The sequence below is a fragment of the Lagopus leucura genome, unplaced genomic scaffold, assembly GCF_019238085.1.
Source record: "Lagopus leucura isolate 7727_CA_CO unplaced genomic scaffold, USGS_WTPT01 Super-Scaffold_1, whole genome shotgun sequence".
Taxonomy (NCBI): Eukaryota; Metazoa; Chordata; class Aves; order Galliformes; family Phasianidae; genus Lagopus; species Lagopus leucura.
This window is the reverse complement of record NW_024962250.1, coordinates 8,459,346-8,482,814: the sequence shown is the minus strand read 5'-3', so window position 1 is coordinate 8,482,814 and position 23,469 is coordinate 8,459,346. Positions and strand designations below refer to the sequence as shown.

The 23,469-nt window shown below is 40.1% G+C and overlaps 1 protein-coding gene across 1 annotated transcript; it reads left to right on the top strand.

The window, feature by feature from the left end:
- Positions 1–114: 114 nt before the first annotated feature.
- Positions 115–18,874, top strand: LOC122175096 (cytosolic phospholipase A2 epsilon-like). Its single transcript, XM_042862513.1, has 21 exons — positions 115–141; positions 810–890; positions 3,565–3,637; positions 5,461–5,597; positions 5,971–6,102; positions 8,353–8,393; positions 9,275–9,317; positions 9,731–9,800; positions 9,994–10,163; positions 10,286–10,372; positions 11,364–11,401; positions 11,723–11,858; positions 12,807–12,943; positions 13,734–13,956; positions 14,654–14,768; positions 15,145–15,282; positions 16,090–16,197; positions 16,831–17,022; positions 17,504–17,670; positions 18,036–18,222; positions 18,389–18,874. Exons 1-21 carry the CDS (start codon positions 115–117, stop codon positions 18,595–18,597), a joined length of 2,511 nt encoding a protein of 836 aa, XP_042718447.1. The 3' UTR covers positions 18,598–18,874.
- The last annotated feature ends 4,595 nt before the right edge of the window (positions 18,875–23,469 follow it).

The following is a 23,469-nucleotide window of genomic DNA, read 5'->3' as shown; positions in this document are numbered from 1 at the left end:
AAAATAGTCACTCACCGGCATGAGACATCTAAGCTATTGGTGTCTCTGGAAGCTTGAAGATGTAAAGTTGTGCTGCCAGAGATAACACAGGACATGTACGTGACTGCGCCCACAATGGAGTCAGGCAATGCTTTGTCTCAGGTAAGAAGGGTGCAGAGCCAAACAGGGTGTCTGGGGCCTCGGCCAGCTGTGCTGCATATTGTGCACTGATGGGACTGCTTTCCTGACCTATCATTGACTTTAAGTGGCTGCACAGGAAGAAGAAATCAGTGCTTCAAGAACTCATTACAGAAATTAAAATGATAGTGAATCAAGGAAAGGAAGGGAAATCCGCTTGTGGAGTAAAAGTTTATTTACAAAGGAGGCATTTTGTACATGTTAGAGTTTTCTTCATTTCAGAAACGTGCCATATGAAAACCATATGAAGCCATATGAAACCTTAGAAAGAACTATTAAGTAGCACAGAGATGTGCTTCAAGGTGAAATACCAATTAATTACAGGGTGTGTTTACTGAAGACAGGTTTGCTGCTATTATAACAGCCAGAGCCAGGAGAAGCTGTCCCTGTGGTATGTCACCAGAGCCTGGAGCAGTTGTCACAGAAAGGGTGGACCTGACTGGGCTGCTATGGCCCTGCCCAGCCTCACTGGGGCAACACAGCATGGCAGTGGCATCGCTGGGGGCACTGTCAACTGCTGAAGCTCTGAAGGGAACACTGGCTGTGGGCTCTCCTTCATTGCTGTGCAGCTATGAATTCCTAAGGAGGGTTGCTGTTAGGAGCCAGCAAGATTTTAGCCTTTTCCATTGCAGGAGCTGACCACCCAAACCAGTCCACTGGATGGAAATATGCGGCTGAATTGTGATGGGGAACAGTGGACTTCTGCTACAAAGGTACTGCAAAAGAGAATTTTAAAGTGGAACTGTAGAAGAGAATATTCTGTCGGGTAGAGCCTGGGTGAGATCAGTTTCAGTGTCTGCTGAGCAGTCTAATTAGGTATCATAACTCTTCCAGCTGCCTCCATGAAACCTCATCCAGCTTATCACTTTAATCACTTTGCTGTGCCGTCTTGCTTCATGTTCAAGTTCTACTGTTGTTTCTGTCCTTGGCAGATGGTAAATGAATCCCGTTTTAATAAGATTAATAGTTATTAAAGAGTGGGTTTAACTAGGCTTTCTGCTGCATATGTCTTACCAAAGCAAATTTGCTGCCAGTGTAGGTAGTAATAACCGTGAAATTGAGCCATTTACTCCCACAAAGAGTATGGCACAATCCTGAACTGGCTTTTCAACACCGGATTTCCTGAATTAACCTTACTTTTGGCCTCTGTGAAAAGAAAGGAATCTCAGCTAAGAGTTTTGCAGGAGAATTCAGGCATGTTAAATGAACTCCTTCCTTTCAGAAACCACAGGACCAGGTGTGCTTTAATGGAATTTTTTTGGAACTTTTTCTCTCTAATTTACTGCCATTTAATAGAATAGAATCATTAAGGTCGGAAACGGCCTCTAAGATCATCTATTTCAACCATCCACCTACCACCAATTTTGCCCACTGAACCATGTCCTAAGTACTACATCTACCCTTTTCTTAAACACCTCCAGGGACGGGGACTCCCCCATTTCCCTGGGCAGTCTGTTCCAATGCATTATCACACTTTTTGAGAAAAAAAATCTTCCTAATATCCAATCTGGACATCCTTTGGCACAACTAGAGGTCATTCCCTCTTATCCTATCTCTGTTAGGTACCTAAGAGAAGTGGCTGCCCCTCACCTGGCCATAACCTCCTTTCAGGGAGCTGTAGAGAGTGTTAAGGTTTTCCCTGAGCCTCCTCCAGTTATGAATGGTGCCTTTTTCTCTTTTGAGCTAAGATGCTGAACAGAAAGCATTACGCCTACAGTTCAGGGAGTAAACAATTTTTTCTGTTGTTTCATTGAATGGAAAATGTGAAGATAAGAAAATACTTTCTAAAACGCAACTCTGCAGTGCAGTGGCACAACAGGTTCTGGGCCATGAACCCACCCTCTTAAGCTTTTTTAAGCAAAGCACATATTCCTTTCACAATTTGTTCCTCCATGGTGCCTAAGCCGAGATTCCCTCATTATGGTGGGACACGTCCACATACCTCAGCGTTTTGTTCAATCCCGCAGTGCTGCTTTTGGATCACTACACAGGCCGTGAGGGTCACTCCATAGGATTCTGTTCCTGAACTTGAGTTGAACCCTTCCAGAAAATGTCTTCTGCAAAGCCAAAGCCAGCCCCTGACAGCACTGGCCCTTCCTCAGTCCCTTCCTCATTCCTGACCATGGTTCCTTGCTGGGCATCCTTTGCAGCCTGTCTCCCTGAGGGGCTCCACACTCCCTGCATCGCAGTCATAACCCACACCCAACAGCTGGCAGGCAGCTTCACAAAAAGAGCTCTATATGGTAAAAACAAGGTCAGCAGTTCTAATAAAGCTGCAGACAGAAGGCTTTGAACTAAAGTAAAAAATGGCTATGCAGAAAAATACAGACAGCACAGGATTTATTCTTAAATATCTGCTTTCAGTTTCCATCACCTCTATTCTGTCCTTGCTCAAATCTTTGAGCGTTAAGGGCTGGCACAATGCCTTCACCCTTATGCAATCACTGTACATCTTGACTGTACAGTGCCTTTCTGTCTGTGCCTTCCTTATTTCTATGCCTTTAGAATTAGGTTTTAGGCACAAACGCAAGTGGATTGTCTTATCCAGAGCTGCTCTCTGGATTCTGATAAATGGTTTGATCCTATCAGTGTGCACATTCAGTCACCATCTATGCAGCTGAACAGTACCAGTGCTCTTGGCTTTTTACAGGACCTGGTGCTTTGCTGGTTCTTTTATCTGGTTCTCCACTAGCCTACTTGCTAAATGTCCCCAGTATGGATATCATATTTGTTAGCCCCAGCTGCAGCTGGGCTAAACATTCTGAGAGACACCAGGTGGACATTTGGCACTGAGAGATATGGGCAGTGAATATGATGTGATGAACTAGAGGATCGTAGTGGTCTTTTCCAACCTTAATTATTCTATGATTCCATTTAGTCTATAAACACTGATGCAGCACTGGAAATACTGCATGTTTAAAAGAACAAGAATGGGGAAAAATCATATTCCATAGCCCAGTAGTCTGAACTTGAGTCATAGCTGGATGGGAGCCAATCCCCACAATAGTAATTTTATCACCTGCAAAAAGCCTAATGCAGCTTTTCATTTTCTACCTTAGAAATTAAAGAAGTATCTCCTCTCCCAAATTGAATTGGAATCTTACCACTATACAAAGCTGAATTTTGACAAGAAAGCAAAGCAATTCACCATGATTACAAAAATCTGCACATGATCTATAAGAGTAGTGAAAACTTTTGGCCTAGTTCATGGCTTAGATACTAGCAGAAGAAGCATGACATTGGTCATTTCTTAATCACATAGGAAAATTCAAATAAGCTGTATACAGTTTGAGTATGTCTCTCTCTAGATTTTTACCTCCTAAATATGCTATTTACTTTCAGCATTCATTCCAAAATTTTACGTGTGGCTTTATTTTTTTCTTGCAGATAGAATCATCTCCGTGTTACTTACTGACTGTAAGAGTCATAAGAGCAAGAAATATCCACCAGGCAGATGTTTGTAAGTATCTGTAGTGCTCTGTATGGACCCTTTACCCTTCATGGGCCACTAGCCAATCCTCTAAGGAAAAGAATTTTCTAGGTTTATTCTGTGGCTGGAGAAAGTCCGTTGCTGGCATGTTTGTCCCAGAGATGAACAGTGTGCTTCTCTTTACTTTCATCCTATTCTGTGAAGAGATGATTCTCTCTAGCAGGATGGCAGAGATGGGTTGGTGGTTGGACCAGATGATCTTAGTTGTCATTTCCAACTTTTATGATTCTGTGATTCTGTAAGGTCACAGGTGCACCTATTACACATATGTTCTACATTCATAAAAGGGATGGACAAAACAGCTACTGCAGTATGTTGCAAGCAGGAAATGCAGAAACATCTCCTGTGTTTTCCTCTGAAGTAGATTCATGCAACAAAAGACAAAAACTGATTGGAAGAATGGGACAAACACAGGAAGTGGAGTAGCCTTGTCTCAAAGGGTAACAAATCCAAAGTACTGCAGCCGGCATACCAGCTTTCACAGATTAAACCAGGTGAAGTGTCCTTCACTTCTGATGGTCTGCAGCTGTGTCTTTAGCGGGGTCTGTTGTGATAGCATGAGTAGTAATGGTTTTCAAATGAAAAGAGAGGAGACATTCAAGGTCAGACTGAGGGGGCTCTTAGTACTCTGAACTAGCTGTAGGTGTCCCTGTTATTGCAGGGGGGTAAGCCTAGATGGCCTTTAATTGTCCCTACCCAATCAAATGATTCTATGAAATATAATAGAAGATTATGGCTCTATTTGTGTAGTCAAGAAGCGGGTTTTTTTTTTTTTTTCTATTTTGGTGGGGGGAGGGAGGGAGGTGTTTGTTTGCTTGTTTGCTTTTGTGTTGTTCTGACTAAAATGGAAACAATAATTTCTTTGTTTCCTAAACTCTTGCCAGAATAGTGTGATAATTTTATTCTGAATTACTATTTGGAGGAGCGACTAGGAAAATTACTCTCTGCTACATATTATTCTGATTTTGCTTTTGTTTCTATTCATTTTTCAAAGTGCCCATCGGTCATGTTGGTTAATATATTTGAATATGTTTCTCACTGACCAACCAATTCCCTTTCATCAACGTGATGTCTTATTACAATTTTGACCTTGTAACAAATTACAACAAATCTGGCACTTGACGCAAGTTGTCTACATCATCAATATCACATCTAATTTTATTCCAAACCAGCTGACAAAGTCACTATGGTATTGCTAAGTAGCAGCTTCTATATGTTAATGAACCCACAAGGCAATTTAGTTTTTTCAAAGCAAGTACTTGTGTTTAAAGTCACTGTTCTGCATTTCTGCAGTGCTAAAACTCCCTTAACAGAAACCTCTCTGTTTTCTGGATCTTTACTCCACAGCATGGCTTGCTGGTTCCACCACTTTTTTGTAAGAGCTGAAACTGGCTTCCAGATCTCCCAGATCTGAAGAGGGTACCATAAACAAACTTTTAGTCTGTGTAACAGTATGGAGTGCCACAAACTTTTTTTTTTTTTTTTTTTTTTTTGTTATTCTAAGCTAAACTGATGACACAGGAGGAGAAAACCCCCTGTGATTTAATTTAAAACCTCCTGTTATTTAATGCATTTATTAAATATCTAATTTCATTTATTCAGAGAAGACTCATGTCCCTCTCCAGGTCTTTTTTTCTCCATTCCTATTATCTAAATTGTAATGTTTCTGTTGGATATGTATGAATATGTACCATAGTCTCTCTCTTTGAAAGTAGACCCTCCTGTTGTGCACGTCATTCTTTCTTCTAGAGCAAATTTTCACTTCAGATGTCTTTGTGTTTCTTAATGTACAGTAAGCCAGACTGATTGCTACGTGAGCCTGTGGTTGCCAACTGCTTCAGCTGACAAATTTCAGACTAAAACCATCCAGAATTGTAAAGACCCAGTCTGGAATGAAACCTTCTACTTCAGAATCCAGAGTCAGGTCAAGGTACTTAGCTGGGATTACTCTGTTTACTGTGATCTACGGATCACAGCCTGGTTTCATCTTTTTGCAAAGCGGACGTATGTAATTGTCCTGAGAGGCGAAGAGATTATACAGAAAGACATGAAAATAACATGTACCCTCAATATACTTGTCTATGCCATGAAAGACAAGTATATCACTCAGCCACGTGCACCTTTGAGATGTCTCATTTCTCACCATGCCTCCTTATAGGTAGATGTGTACACAGAGTTCATTTCTGCTCCATTTCCTTCCCTTCCTGCTCTCTTTACTTTCTCTCACTCATCACAGAAGTGGAATCAATATAGATCTACTGCTTTAACTAATACTTGTAACATTATTGTACTTTCCTTTTCAGAATGTGCTGGAGCTGGGGCTCTATGATAAGGATATTGTTACTCAAGATGATCACCTCTTTACAGTGTACTTTGATATAGCCAAACTTTCCCTGGGAGAACAAGTCTTCATGCATTTCAAGTGCGATTCACAGGTGAGGTCTCAAATAAGGTATAGAATTTTTTCACGGGAAGATTTTATGTCTGCTTTTCTGCCTAAAATGTTGTTTGAAATGTTTTTTTTTTTATCCTTCTTATGTATGGATTGCCCAACCACATAAGAGGGAGAAGTTTTCCCACCCTAACTTGAGAAAGCCTCCTCACTCCTGCATCTGTAGGCACACTGAAGTTGGGTGCTGGTGTATTTGACCACAAACTGTAGATGCCTCTGCAAAACTGTCACTTTGTTGAGCCTGCCCCCATCAAGGATCCTACAGGAGTCTGTCCTCACCATTAAAAATCACATGGTGCTTTTTTCATCACTTGCTACTTAACCTAGTAATTAAGAAGTAATAGCTCTGTGATCAGAGCCAAATGTCAAACCAGTCTAGTTGCTAATTACAGACTGTGGCATGACTTGTTTGAATGTGTCCAATTCACGTCATTCAACTTCACAACAAGAAATGTTCCTGTTTAGAGTGTTCCGGGAGTCTCTGAATGTTGCATTTGAAAAGTTCCAATATACTGAAAGGACAAGATGTACTGCATAGCTGCAGGGAAGGGTTGTCTGACCTGAAGGCTGGTTGTTGGGACCTTTATCCTGTGCTAAGCAGCACTGCTAACACAGCTACCACCAGCACCACTGTGCTGAGAGAATTTTCATTGCACATCTCTGTGGAGAATCTTGACGTGCTTTTACAGGGAGGCCAGTGTAACAACAGCATAGGGCATGAGGACTGACATAAAGCCCTGCTACCTTTCTTAGGTGTGCTGGCACCTTGCATGTGAAAGGATGTCCCGTGCTGTGAAGAAAATCCCATATCCTGAGCAGAAAGCATGAAAAAGATAGACGTGTTATAGGGCTGTATGGGATTGTTGGTCCCATGTTCTGCCACCAAGCTGATCCACATGCGAGGCTGTAACATCAGCCTGTTGCACCTGTATGTGCAACCTTGCGTATCAACACTTTGAATCCAGCCAGCCCACATGTTATCCATGGGAGTGGTACTGTCTGATACCATGAAGGCTAATTATGTGTTTAAGGATTCTCTGCTGCTGGTTGTTCATCTTCCAGCTGCAATTGGCCTCTCTGGAGCCTGTTTAGCTCTCTTTGGCAAGACGGTAAAATGCCCCCACCTTGGCAAGCCCAGTAGCTTCACTGAGCATCACACTCGTCAAGCAGGCTCCTTTCTCCAGGGACAAGTGTCACACTCTAGCAACTAAATATCAGGATTGAGCAACAGGAGGCTAACTGATGAAAAGGTCTCCATGCTCGTTCAGGTAGAACATCCCCTTTCCACCTCACTTCTCTCTTAGTCTCTTGTGCACCTGTCACGAACCATCCAGTTGACCTTAGCTACATACATCCAAACTGCAGTTCATTGACAATAAATGCCTTATCTAGACCTTTCTTTGTGAAATACCAGATGAGTAAAGTGTGGACTTCCACTAGCCCTTAAAAGAAATAGAAATTTTCTGCTAGTTATAATCTAGCTCATGACTGTCTAGGATCGCAGGTGCTGTATCCAAGCCTTTCATTTATACACTTTGCAGCTACAGTGGTTAGAATTCATGATCTTCAGGCCTTCAGAACATCTTTTTTTATCCTATATTAGTAACTTCTTAGTGTCTTCAATGCAATAAGTACTCCTGTATCCTTTGAGGAAAAAAGTTGACTACAATGCTTGTTTCTCTGTTATTATCTCTTCTGTCCCCACTTGTGTTTTCCTCTCTCTGATACTTTCTTCCATCAAGGAATTATGCTCTGTTCCACCGCCCACGGAGGAAGTCTTAATGCTAGAATTACCTCTGCCCCAGTGCCCTCAACATGCTGCCAGACAAAGTGATTGTCCTCTTCTTCCACTGATTGGCATACCACCATTTTTCCCCTTTGCACCAGGAGGGTTTGGCTGCTCCTGTCAGCAGCCCCTTGTTCTCTTTGCTGGCAGACTCAGTATGAGGCAACATCTCTAAAAGAATCTGTTGCACTGTGGATATCCCAGAAGAAAGGCAAGCTCACCACTTTCTTTGTCAAAACAATGCTCTGGCGGGCATCCAGAATCATCCTATCCATAAAAGATCTTTATACCCAGGGCAGTCAGGCAAAAGGTGGCAGGTGCATGTATTTTAAGTGTGCTGCCAGTCACGCGCAATGTGTGTACATATGTTATAAGAATAAGAGCTTGCATTATGAAAACCACCAGTAGGCTAGTGTCAGATATTTTCTTCCTTTCTTTATTTTTCAGAGAAAAGAGGAGCTAGAGGTGGGATTTGCACTGGATAATATGTGAGTAAACATGAAATGCAATAGAACCCCACCCAGGGAGGTGGTGGCATCACTGTCACTGGAGGTGTCCAAGAAACACACGGATGTGGCACTGAGGGACATGGGTTAATGGGCATGGTGGGGATCGGCTGATGGTTTAAACTAAGTGCTTTTAGTGGTCTCTTCCAACCTAAATGATTCTATGATTCTATAACCTGCAGCAAAAGGAAATGGCAATTCAGAGACATGAAATAATCTCGCATAATTGTCCAGTGTGCATCATTCTTTGGTGATGCCGATGACTAATACAGTTTCCCATGGAATCTACGGTATGAGCTGATGAACTGGTAGTATGAACTATGCCATGATGACCTTCCATGAACTTCAGGCAGCCAGGGAAAATACCTTAAATTTTTTTCTTTTTCTACTGTAATGAAAATTATTTGAGGACAGAATACTGGAACTGCTGTTCTGTTAAGCATTTTTTTTTGTCTTTGAGAATTGCAGGAGAACTCACTCTTCAAAGCATAACAGAACATGGAATAATCACTAGATCCTTGAACTAGAGTCCATGTTTTGTCCTTGGACAAACTACAATTCTTCAAAAACAGTTTAACTATCTGCAGTTTCAGCTTGGGGCTTAGTATGAAGTCACTGCACAGTTTGGCCCTGCGGAACCTTTTTTTTTGCTGAGCCCCAGGATGGGACCAGCGGGTTTGATGGTAACTGTGCCTTGACAGTGCAATGAGGAAACATGTGCTATGAGTCTCCTGGATTTTTTTTCTTTCAGATTCAATATATAGCTAATAATAAGGAGGAAAATTAGGAGAGGAATGTGGTTCATGAGTTATACTGTAATTATAATGAGTTATTAAAAATGTATTTTTCTTCCTGTTTCCTAGTTCAGGCCCTCCTGAAACCATCGTTACTAATGGAGTACTAGTGGTGAGCATTATGTTTTATCACCTTTCTTGTCCTTTTGCCCTCCTTGTTTCACCTGACTCACAATGATCAGGCCAACATATGCTTCAGCTTTGCAAAGTTAGCAGTTAAGTGCTGTCATTTTCCATCATCATCATTTGCCTCACAGTACGTGTCCTTACCTTCTCCTTTCTGAAAGCTCTGGCCTTCCATGCCACCCTGCCAGCCTTGCCCTGGCTATGTCTGGCTTCTCAGAGACTCCTGTTCCAGTCAGCATCTGACATCAAGGTTGTGGTTTAGAGAGAATGATTTCATTGGGTCACAGCGCACTGCCTATGTAGCATCTTTATCAACAGCAATAGGAACTTAGAGTGGAATACAGAATCTCAAACTGGGAAATTCCCTGTCTATGTGTGTTTTATTGCTGTCTCTTACAGTCTCGCAAGATCTGCTGCTTGGAAGTTCAGGTGGTTGAGAAGAAGAAGAAGGAAAGGAAATCTTTATCAAGTGAGGTTACTTCTCTGTCACCTCTTTTTTAAATCACAACTTGTTAATTTTATGAAGGTAATTGAAAAAAAATTGAAAAAAATCTGAAAAAAAAGCAACAAATGAAACCATGAAAACAGCCTTGTGGTACACTTTGTAAGAACTTTTATTTCCAATTTTGATAACAAAACTGCTGTGTCTGTTTCTCTCTTAGAAAAACAATTCTCCTTTAAAGTGCGTGGCTCATATGAGGGCACCCAAGACATTACACTGGAATCTGATCTCGTCTTTGGTTCCCCCCATCCTGCCAAATTCCACTATGCCAGATACAAGCAGCCAGTGCTGGATCTTACGTTACCAGGGAAGAAACCGCCTCCTTCCTATGTATGTTATTACTGGACTTCATAAAGCATGATAGTGGCATGTAAAGTAACATGCGCCGTAAAGAGCAATATTAATTTGCATCTGTGGAAAGGGGCTAACGTTCCTTTATATTGAATTTTCAGCACTCCTATTTGTGTGGCACAAATTCAGGCACTCAAAACATGGAGCTTCATTCCCTTCCAAGTGGAAAAAATATGGTCTTAGCAGAGGTGAGTGCCTGTTCCTTTGTGGGAGAGATTGAGAAACCTGTGTACGGACATTTGCAACTTCAGTGAATTGTACAGCCCATTGGAGCTTCCTATGACAGAGGTTGTATCCAACTCATCCCTGTCCTTGTCAGTGCATCTGCTTGCCACTGACAAGACTGGTCCTACTGTGGGACAGCCTGGTTTCTCTGCGTGGCACTGGGAGTCCCAGCCTCATTGCATTGGTCTGGATTAATGGGAATGGGGCCAGTAAGGTCTGCAGAGCAGAGACTTCCAGTTTCTGCTGGAGGAGACTGGGAACTCCTGACGCTTTTGGTCATTTTTAAATGCTCTGATGAAGAAATTATACAAACAAAATGCTACAATCAAATACTGGTGGGTCTTCAGGTAATAAGATTAACTTGTATCTTCTAATGTTTGAATGGAGTGAGAATACAAAGAATGTTGTTATCCCACCTTGACTTCATGCTTTTCTTCTTCTAACACGTATGTGAGGCAGATGTACTAACGGGGATAGCACCAATCTCCTGCTGATGCTAAATGTTCCTTGCTAAGAAATTTTAGATCCACACTTGAAGAAAATCCTTATAGAATCAGAGAATGACAGCTTTCGTAGGGTATAACAGCAGAAAAAGAAGGAACAAAGGCTGCTGTGCAAAATAGTACTATGGCTTTAGCCTCACTGTCTGTCCTATTATAGCCCAGAAGAGGTCATGCTGGCCAGGAGGTACAGTGTGTAAATTATAATTGCTTTCCTTGTAAGCAGCTGTTGTCCTCAGATGTTGCATTCATATACAAACATTGGAAATTACAGAACAACTTCCCTGACAATAAACCATTCGGAACAATTCATGTACACAGCTGAATTATTCAGAGCTCCCAATTTGTATCTGCATTGCTAGTTCAGCACAAGATGAAAGTCTTCCCGATGCTGCAGGGAAGAGGGCTAAATCAGATTATCATGCTTAATGCTGTTTGCATTCTTGCTTTCCAGGATAAAGGATTTGATTTACACGCAAAGGCAGAAGACTGGTAAGAGACTATAGAGAGCAGATTTCTCAGAAATTGCAGGAATGTCTTTCATTAGATGTTTTTCTTTAGAATTATTATTATTTTAATAACTGTTATTTGTGTTATAACATAAATATAATTTATGTTATTATTTTAATAACTGTTAAGAAAAGTTCCTCCTTCCATCACTTTCAGGCAGCTTTGAGTACCCGTTTGGCAGTGTAAGAAAGAATTTTCCTGTAAACGCAATATTTTGTGGGTTTAGTAAGTTTATTTGTACTAAAAATTGTTGCTTACGTACTGAATATAATGCAATTTTTTTATTTCTGATCTCTGCTCCAGCCCAGACCACCTTGATGTGCGTTTAGGGTTTGACCTCTGTGTTCAAGAACAAGACTTTCTAGGCAAAAGGCAGAAATGTGTTGCTGCTGCTCTTAAGAAGGTCCTGCAGCTGGAAAAGGATCTGCTGGATCATGAGGTCTGTAGTGCAAACATTCAAAACATCTGAAAATGAGAAAATGAGCAAAAAATGAGTGCCTAGCATTTGGAACACATAATTCGATACTGAATGTTCACTATTTCTGTGGCTGTGTAGCCATTTGTTTATTCTTTTTAATTCTAAACCTTCCCCAGTGCTTTCTCCAAAACTTCAGTTTTGGTTTTTTCCCCCATGAGATGTACCATGGCTAAGTCCCACAGTCTGCACTCTTCTCTCCTGTTAAGTCCTCACTGTCATGGCAGTGAAACCTTACTGCACCTTATTTCATTGTACTCTGATTCTCTCCTTCATCTGCCTTGTCACTGTCCCAGTCCAGATGTATTGCTTTTTCTTGCAGTGTTGTTTTCCTTGACATTGAGATTGGATTTTTAGCTGTCTTAAAATTTCCTATATGATCTGTCCTCTTCCTGTTCTTATTTGCTCCACCTTCTCATATACTTTCACTTACTGTTCATTTCTAATGCTTTCAAATGTCCCTATAGCTTAAATTTGTGAAGCCTCTGTTCTTTTTCTCTTTGATACCTTGCCTCCCTTGCATGATCTCTCATTGGCTATCACCCCTTATCTTTCCCGCTTACATTTTTTTGCTTTTTTCCCCACCTTTTATCTTACATACACTTCCAGTAGTGTCCCATTTCTCTATTCTCATCCTGTCATTTATGTCACTTGCAGACGTTATCCTGAGTTTGACTCTTCTCCTGTTTCAACTTCATTGCAAACCAGGCTAAATACACCTTGTACAGAAATAGCTTCCTCCATAGTCTTTACTTGGTCACTGCCATCCTTGCTGACAATCTTCTTTTTGACAAGTGAGATTTCTTTTTCCTGCCTTTACTGCTGATGCTTTCTCTCTTATTGTCACGCCACTCTCAGCCTAGCTGCAGGTCACTTCCTGATGCCAGTCCTTTTTGTCCCTGTGTTGCCCAGACCCCCGTGGTGGCCATCATGACTACAGGAGGAGGGATGAGGTCTCTGACTGCGCTTTATGGCAGTCTGCAGGGACTGAAGAAGCTCCATGTCCTGGACTGTGCTACATACCTGACTGGCTTGTCTGGTACAACTTGGTGAGTAGCTTCTCATTCATGACACTGTAGTGCTGAGGTAGGCTAGGGCTACCAGCAGTAGTCCACTAACAACACCTTCTCAGTTGTCTTTTTTATCTCTTTCCAATGATAGATTAGAGTCTTTGCAAGTGAAAAAATCATGTAATTTGCAACAGCATGAAAATGAGTGTTCTAAAAACAACTCATGGAAAATTGTTCAAGACATTTTGACGCTTATCTCGAGGAGCATACAACTGAAGAAAATCATAGAATCACAGAATCATATAATTGTTTGAGATAAAAGGGATCTTTAAAGATCATCTATATCAACTCCCCTGCAATGGATAGGGATACCCACAGCTAGATCAAGGTGCTCAGAGTCCCTCCAGCCTGAATGTCTCTAAGGGTGGAGGACCCACCACCTCTATGGGCAATCTGTTCCAGTGCCTCACCACTCTTATTGTAAAAAAACTTCTTCCTTATAGCCAATCTAAATCTCCCCTCTTTTAATTTGAAACTATTTCCCCTTGTCTTATCACAACAGACCCTGATAGAGTCTGTCTCCTTTGTTAAACACCCCCTTTAGATACTGAAAGGCCACTCCCAGGTCTCCCTGGAGCCTCCAGGCTGAACAGAGCAAATTCTCTCAGCCTGTCCTTGCAGGGGAGATGTTCCATCCTTTGGATCATTTTTGGAACCTTAAGAGTGGAAGTTTTACTTAATTTAAAATAAAGAACTGAAAATAGAAGTATGAAATGTATTCAACCTCTTTATTTTTATTTTTCCTCTTCAATATATTTCCTCTTCCTAGGACCATGTCAAACTTGTATAGAGATGCTGACTGGTCACAAAAGGATCTCGATAAGCAAATAAGAGAGGCTCGAAAACATATGACAAAATGCAAAATAAATTCCCTTTCCTTGGAGTATTTGAAGTTTTACAAAAAACAGCTGCGCCAACGGAAAACAGAGGGCCGCAAAACATCTTTTATAGATGTCTGGGGGCTTGTCCTGGAATCTTTGTTGCATGATGGGGTACAGTATGTCATAAAGCAGAATGGCTTACAATTTTCTGAAAATTAGTATCTTTAAATTTTACTTTCTTGTTTGTTCTGTGAAAAAAAAAACAACAAAACTTGTTATGAGACTGTGTATATGCAAGCAGTCATTTTCAAAAAGTTTAGTGATAGTTTTTTAGATATCTTTCTGGGGTGGAAAACATAATTCTTGCTTCTGAGATTTTGAATATTTTCTGATAGAATTGCAAAATCAGTATTTTGGAGAAATACAGTATTTTATGTTGAGATTTGTTGGCATGTTCTTCAAATATTTTGTTTCAAAATAGCAAAGTTAGAGAGAGCATCTTAATGTCAATGAGATGTATTAACAGATAGACTTGCAGACCTTTGACATATCTGTGAGGAGTTTTTCATAAACATGCAGTGTAACACATTAAGATTATTTTAACCATTGTTATTGCTTTCTGCTCTTGAAAATTTCCTTTAATTTTCATCCTAATGGTCATTAAATATTCTGGCATCTCAGGTCTTGATGATATTTGAGTAAAACAACTATCACAGGAATTTTGAAAAATATAGAGGATCTCAAAATTTAAGGTCAGCACGTGCTTTACTTTAGAGGCAGGAATTTTACTGCACTATAAGTTTAGGTCCAGAGAAAATATTACTCTGCTAATTTTTGTCTCAATGTAACTGTATTTCTGGGATCACAGAAAGACAACCATAAACTCTCTGATCAGCAACGGGCCATTGATCGTGGTCAGAACCCACTGCCCATCTATACTGCAGTCAATGTCAAGAACAACTATAGCACTCTGGATTTCAAAGGTAATCATGAAATTTCTGAGAGTCATTTGTCTTTATATTTGAATTGGTCCGTAAGGGAACAGTCTCTTTAGATAGTCTAAAAAAAGCCCTCTCTGCTAAGGACCAGAAACTCAGCTGATGTATACTGGCATAATGTCCTTGTAGCAGAAGTCTGACCTTCTACAAAGCAGACTCAAAAATATTCATGTCTTCCCATGTTTGCTGGTCTTCATCTGTGTCATGCTCATAATTCCTTGCTATTTGTCTGAAATATTAGACCAAACTGTAAAAGTTATTCTAATTTTTACCTCCTTTCATTCAATGGTAGCAGTATTTTTATTCACAGCTAAGGAACTGTAGTAAAATATTGTTTTCTTCCTTGTATTCCTTGTCACAGAATGGGTGGAATTTACCCCTTACGAAGTAGGATTGCAGAAATACGGGGTTTTTGTTCGCTCTGAGGATTTTGGCAGCGAGTTCTTCATGGGTCGGTTAATGAAGAAGCTTCCTGAATCTCGAATCTGCTTCTTAGAAGGTAATCTATTATCTTGAAAACATCTGAACTTTCCTCTAGTTTTGAGTTGCATGAACGAAGCACTATCAACGAACAGGTGCATGACAAGCTGGGGAGAATAAATATCTTATCTCTGAATTAATGCTTAGTGTAGTAGATTCAGTTTACCAACAATAGAATCCAGGCCTCTGGGAACTGATGGTTCTGCCAACACTGCTCCAAGAAGTGTGACCTTCAGAGCAGCTCCAAACATGCTGCCTCTTGCCATTTCACTGGTAGTTGGCAATTTCTGTGCTTCCTATAGACACACAGGTTCTTCTCTGCACTGGGTGTGTTTGAGCATGTCAGGTCCTATCCACTCCACACAGTTTCCCTTGGCTGTGCATTCAATGACTTGAACACAGCCCTCTCTTTCAAAAAATAATAATAGTAATAATAATAGTCTCATTTTAAAAACAAATTTTAAAAGATATATTGCAGGTAATCCATTACTAGTATAATTCCCCATCTAATACCTCATATTGCAAGTTTTCATTCTGTCTTTTTATATAAGCTTTGTGATACTTTTTTTTAAACTTAGCTCTTTAAATCACATAAAAATCTTACCATTACTTGGAAAAAAAAAAAGTCTATAAAACTGGATAGCAAAATAAGGCTTACAAATCAGCAAATTAAAATGGAAAATTAAAAATCCAAATTAAAATGAGACAGCTTCTGTTTAAAGCAAACTAAAGAAAAGCATTAACCTTGTGAATTTTGTCTCATGATAACAGTTCTGAGATTCATGACGTGTGAATGCTTGAGTTAGAGAGCTCTTTTCTTTCACAGGCATGTGGAGTAGTTTATTTTCATTGAATGTGTTATACATCTGGAATTTGTCTCATTCATCAGAGGATTTTTGGCACAGGTGGACTCAGGACAAAATGGATGATATAGGTTAGTTACACTTCTTCCTTGCCCTGTGTTCTTACTATTAAAGTCTGGTAAATAGTCACACACATCTATGTGAAATACACACCTTATGTTTGGCATTTTGGTGAGTTTAAAGGCTATGTAATTTTTTCAAGAAGGAATCACTTTTAAAGTCTCATATTGTAAAGCATAACTGATAATGAAAAAAATCTCCTGTCTAGTAACCTATGTGCAAATTGAGGGCTGTAAATTGTTCAAGATTAATAAGATTGTTTTGTAGACAATTAATAAAGCAGGAAGATGTTGACTACCTCAAACAGGAGCTATGGTAATATAAACAAGTACATCAGTTACCATTTTGAGAGCCTGCTTTCAGTCTATTTCAATGATGATGTCTATGCCTGGAGTAGGTATTTATTGCTGCTTGCTGCTGGATTTTGTTTCCTACCCACATATGAACGGTGTAAGGAAATAGCATTTGACTGGTAAAAGTAGCATTCTGTTTTCTTTTTTACTTTGCAACTTGTGCTCATCAGTTCTTTTCATCCCAGGCTTTTAAAGTCAGTAAAACACTGATTTTATCACTATATATTTTTGATATTTTGAGGGGTTACCTTGTTGTAGGCAGATGAAACTTAACAGTCTTTCACTGTGCAGAGGAAGAGCCTCTCCTACCGCTGAAACCCCATGATCTGAGGACTCGCCTGCTCACCCCTGCCAGCCCCCTCAGCAGTGCCATCCGTGATGCCCTCACTGACCGCTTCTCCGTTGCCCAGGAGCACAACTTCCTGAAGGGCCTGCAGGTGCACAATGACTACCTGGAGAACAGGCACTTCTGCAGGTGGAAAGGTAGTAGAGAAAAGCAGGGAAGGATCTGTGTGCTTAGGAACGGAATTGACTAACAAGAGAAAAGGAAAGCGCAGATTCAATATGAAACACATTCTCCATGGTTAGAGTCCATGTTTGGGTAGAATCACTATTAGGTCAGCCAGCTGTGGGACACGGGGGTATAACATGGTGCAGAATTGAGCTCCACACCAACAAATTGCCAGCAGAACACACCTCCCAACAGCTGGGACATCAGGTCCTGTTGGTGGTCCTCATGTTCTCATGTGATAGGTACAAGAAACGTCCATCATGAATCTTGCCAGTGCAGGCCCCAAACTAGCTCTAGCTGGAGTCAGGAAGACAGAAGTGAAGAGATATGGTGAATTCCTGTTCCCAGAAGACAGTCATCAGTCAGGGCTCTGCAGCTGTTGTCTGAGTGTGGAAAACAGACTAACCATTTTTGCACTGTTGCATTTACAACATGAAATATCTTTGTTTTTAGATACTGTGTTAGACACGTTTCCCAACCAGCTGACACAATCAGAAGAATACTTGTCTCTGGTAGATACGGGATTTTTCATCAATACAAGCATCATGCCGCTTTTAAAACCAGAAAGAAAGGTGGATGTCATTCTGCATTTAAATTACAGTGCTGGATCTCAGATACTGGTGAGAGAAATTGAAGTGATTTCTGCATCTTCTTCAATTACTGCATTCCTGGATGTTTTTAATACCTTGGTGCTTCTGATACTGCTTCTACTAGAAGTCCTAACACTATTGCTTTTAGCTTATTGCTGCAATGTGATACTCCTTTTATAAGTTGTACATATTCTTATTTGCTTTTCTTGTAAAATATGACTGCTTTGTGATAAGAATTCATGGTAAACAAATGCCTTCTCTTCACCATTACTGTGCTTTTCAGTTAGGGTTTTATAACTCTCACAACCAGCTTGAAAAATGTTCCTTTGGACTCCAAGAAACCCTGATCGTATCTTCTTATTTAAAACTTAGTAACACTTTGTTCATTGATCCAGGCTCTGGACCAGACCTGCAAGTACTGTTCAGAACAGGGCATTCTATTTCCCAAAGTAGACTTGAATGAGGAAGACAGGAAAAACCTGAAAGAATGTTACCTTTTTGAAGATGCTGAGACTCCAGGAGCACCAATATTGTTATTTTTTCCACTAATTAATGATACCTTCCAAAATTACAAAGCACCAGGTATGTAATCAAGCATGTTAAAAAATAATAACCCACCCCCACGCAGCAATTTACATTATGAACTCTCTCTACGGAGAGTCCTTTCTGTGCTCAGTTAAGAGCTTTCTTGCCTGTGACCGAACTAATTCCCACCTCTCAGCAGTGATTTGCTCCTCCCTCCTTGTAGGTCAGAAGCGATCCGAGTCAGAGATGGAGGATGGCAAAGTTGACCTCTATGGCCGCTGTTCCCCTTATTCAACATACTCGGTCACATATACTGAGAAGGCATATGACCGTCTGGTTCAGCTGGGTGAATACAACATCCTGAATAATGAAGAGCTCATTATGCAGGCCTTGCACACAGCAGTGGAAAGGAAAAGACAGAAAAAGAATTAGTGTCAGATGAAGATGCTTTTGTGTCCATTTGTGCTCCCTTGTGGCCTGCTGAGAGACTAACACTCCCTTAAAATCAGCCATCAGGCTTCAAAGGATTCCTGCTCAAACCTGCTAAATGGCATTCTCAGATGAACACAGAGATTAAAGAGAAACTTTATTTTCCAAAGAATTTCACTGCAACAATTCATTGCAATCGAATTCTGACATTGGAGAACAGTTTGTTGTATGGAGCGGATTATGGAGAGGCAGGAGGAATAATGTGCTAAGATGATCATAAACATGGTGCTAGTAGCCTTCAAGACTTTAACATGTTAAGCATTTCAAGACAGACCACATTAAAGGCATATTTTATTAACATAACTTGTGCTTTGTGTTTGTGAGGTGGTGGTGAGGGCAGAAGCAGTCTTTGGGCCAGGTCTGTGGCACATTGTAGGCAACTGTTTAGGGAAAGAGAGATGTGCATCATGCAGCATTTCAGGTGCACAAATCACATTCAGGGGCTTTGGGCAGGGACAGAGGCAGAGGAGGCACAGGCCATCAATATCTAACATGAAAGCAAAACAATGATGATGAAGGTCTCCCCTGCCCATCTGCCATACTTCTTTGTATACTTCCTCTCTGGCTCCTTCTGCCAGTTGTGAAAAAGACAGGAGGAGTGTAAACCTGCAGAGATCCCAGGCAGTTCTTGGAAAGCTTGCCATAGCAGGCACATCCTTCCATGTGGCAAGCTGCTGCAGGAGTTATGCCTTCCAGGCTGTAATTCTTCTTGGACTGCCTCTGTACCATGCTCAGCACTGATGTGCACATACAGAACATAATTTGCCAATGTGAGGCTGCCTAACCTAGGCCTCTGTCACTGATCCCTGGGTGAAAGACTTTGAAGAACTTTTTCCTTGTACCCACAGCAAAGATTGTCCAGCACCTTTTGTGTGCCTCCCACTGCCTGATATTCCCTAATGTTAAGATGCTTTATTGTTTTTTCATTGGAAAAACGACAACAACAAAACCAACACAACAACAAAACAAAAAAATTAGCCTCATAAAATGAAAAAAAATGCAAACCTAGTTCATGGATTTGTAGTTATCTGAGTTTGCAAGAATATTTATTTTCAAATATAAAAATAAGCTTACTTTGATTAAGAACATTGTAGCTAACCCCTACTCTAGGATTAGTTAATAAGATAAAACATATATAAAAATATATAAAATAAAATACATATAAAATAATATTAAAAAATCAAATAAGATATTTTATGTTTCTCTAGAACATCCAGCTTCTCAGTTCCCAGTAGATGTTTTCTAGCAGAAACTTCCTAGGACTTCATAGATCTCTGTTTTATTAACCAAAATAATATTGAAAGCAATAATAAAAATAGGGCACATGAGTGATGTTTACAGCATGTGACAAATATCTCAAAGTAAGAAAAGCCTATCAACATACGCATGCACCTTTTCTTCTTTTTAAATTCTGCACTATTTCTAGAAGATTAGTTTGGAAGATGAAAATACAGTTTCTTAGCGGATCACCTATTATGAATTGTCAATGACTTTTCAGCCAGATCAATTTTGAATCCATAAGCATACAAGGGAACAAGTCGACTATGAGTTTAACTGCTTTCCACTCATTATTAAACTATTTGTAATCCATTTTCTCTCTTTTGTCACTTCTGATTAATTTTTAATTGGTGAAGCTTCTCAGTGTGTGACAGTACAGCAGCTACAATTTGCAGCTTGCTAAAAACATCTGTGGCTATATTTCAAATGTACAAATTATTCTGGTTGCAGAATACTGGGTTCACACAGAAAGGTTTTTTGTAGTGGGGAGTGCGTTAGGGCTGGCCTGATTGTCCTGCTTCCACATTTCAAGGCTCACATGCAGGTTTTTGTCTTTACTTTCCAAATGAGAAGATATATATGCAGTATGCTTGGCTGAGTCACATCACTCTGCAGCTTTAAATAGCATCAAAAGTCTGGAAGAGGGAGCTGGATTCAGTATTTCTGTAATGACATATCAGTCAAGGACAAAAGAGCTGTGTGTAGTTCCGTACTCTGAAACACAAGGGAGAAGGAGTGTCAGCAGGTGGGTGAAGTATCATGAAGTGCTGCCTTGTTACTGTAAGGGACCTCCCTGGATAGTCACTTCTATTTTGGTACTGCTGAAAGGCTGTACCGCCAGCAATGTGGTTTGTCCAAGTAAATCCTCAGAAGATATTTTTGTGGGTTTTGGATGTTTCAAGCTCTCAGCTCTTTGATTTGCGCTTGTTCCTCTGGAGTGAAACTCTTCAGTCTTTAGTCAGCACAGGGTCTGTCACCAAGCATTTCATTGCCCTTCAGCAATTTCTTGGAATTTTCTCTGCATAGCACAACAGGTGCACTGAGCCAGTAACGTGCATAGAAGACTTCGAGCTCTTTAAACAAGGGTCATTAGGGCCCACCTCATGTCGACGTGGCTAGAGGAGGCCTTACGCCTTTCACACATGAATCCAAAACAGGAGGCTCAGCAGGGAGCAATAGTAGTTGGCTGCAGTAGATAAGACTGGAAGGCTTCAGGAGAGGTTTGGAAAGACTGAAGCTCTCAAGTTTAAAGGTAAGTGTGGAGAAATAGTCAGGTTGTTTGGATCCTCCTTGTTTGCATTCCTTATTTGCAACTTTGTAATTATAAGTCTTTAGCAAAATTCTGAGGACATTTTTCAAGTTTTGCCACTCAATGAATGGGCATATCAGCTTGCATCTATCCAAACAATTCATTTAATAGCTCTTTAGAGCTTTCCAATTGTTTAGCTCCAGCTATCTCCTACTATGCTGTGGAATAACAAAGTAAAACAGTATATGCGCTAAATCACTTGTCTTATTTCTTCCTGCAGACTAATAAAAGCTGAAAATACCATCAGATCATTTTGTTTTACTTTCCATGCAGTTACGTCAGTGTTAGTCCTCTGGCTGACCAAGGTCTCTCGTGGAGGAAAATGACCCCGCTTCTTTTTAAAGACATCAGGAATGATGAAATCACCATATCTCGTGGAACTATATTCTAATGGGTGATTATCTTCCAACAAAAAGTATACAACTTGTTTTTAGCCTCATTTAGTTTAACCAATTCTTGTTAAATTTTTTTCTAGTAACTTAAAAGCCATTGCATAACCACTGTTATTTTCATTAGGGTTGAGTTTATAAAATGTGTCCAGGTTATATCACAAGCTTTTCATCAAACCAGTAGATTCAGCCTTTAAAGTCCTCACTATAAAAACTCTATTTGTTTTATCCAACCATAGTTTGTACTTGCACTCTTTCCAACTCTTCATTGTCAAATGCACATTCCAGTACCTTTCCACTAACACTACATACTGAGGTGAATATTGCCTTGTTATTCCTATATTCTTACTTACAAATGACTTTCTTGATTATATATATTGAATACAGTTGTCCTTGTTTGCCACTAGAGACTTCTGCTGAGTTATCTTCTATAAGCTGGTGAATTACTGTTTTCCAAACTACAGACTTCCCTTTCATAAGAGGGAGTAAATTGTAGCATGCATTTATAATTCCTTTACTCATAACTTCATACTTTAGTTCATTAGAATTAGCTGTGGTTAATCAGGCCAATTTATCAGGCAGGACACATTGCTCTGTCCGACTGCCTGTACTCAGTACTACTCAGTGCCCTATCAATTTTTGTTCTACTGCAAATCTGATCAGGATTTCAGAATGTCATGCTTATTTCCAAATCACTCATGAAAATGTTGAAAACAGTTTGAGGCTAGTAAACTCATGAAAACTCCTCAGGAAAAAGAAGAAAAATACGTTGATTTTTTTTTTTTCATTGAGAACTAATTCTGAAATCAGCTTACAGATTTTTAGCCTCATTATTACACGTTGCTCTTTTTTTTTTTTTCCATTTTTGCATAAAAATGTCTCATTATCTTTGAGCAAAAATCTACAGATGCCACATAGAACAAAGTCAGTTTCTGCTCACAAAACAAAACTGGTCTTTCACATTTAATGTCTCCCAGAAGGTAGCTCAGAGTTTACCGAAGCTGCTCATTACCTTACAGAGAAACTGGCTAATGCTGATCCCAGAAAGTTTTTCCATGCAGTTGCATTGCATCACCAGTTTACTAAGCATTCACCTTCCTGGTGGAATTCACCTTCCTGGTGGAACACCCTGTAATTGTTTTGACATCCTTTACAATCCTATTGCACACTTGTCACTGCATGAGAGCTCCACTACCCTGGTTTGCAAGATCAATGCACTCATAGGAACTGTTCACTTTGCTTTGGGCAGTACACTGGCATCACCTGCATACCTAAAATAAGGAAATTAGAGAAAAGTTTATGTTCATTTTTCAAATATGATAATTTCATGAAGCTTTAAATAAATACATTTACAGAAGTGAAAAAATATGCACAATTAGGTCTGCCTCTATTAAGATCAGCACCCGGCAGCTTCTCTGTCCTTTTATTTACCAGCTCTGAACTTAAGCTGTTTACCCAATTCTACAGCTACACATCTAGCTCTTACGCAAGCCATGTATGTCCTTACTTTTGCCTTCATGGAAACAGTTTGAGACATTATTTTTACTCCTGTTCACCCCAAGTGTTTTCATACACACACGCACGCACACACATATATGGAATTTGGATGGGCGGGACCTTCTCCTGTCCAGACATCTAATCGTACTAGTTAATAACTATCCTAAGGCTAACTCATTATGCATCTTCAGTCTTTTTTGGGAAAAATAAACTTCTATGTGTGGTGAAGTTTGCAGTGTACAATTGCTTTACATGCTGAAACTCGTATTTCATATAAACATGCATATATTAACATATGTTACATAAAACATACAAAGCATAAATGGAAAGAATGTATGCAAC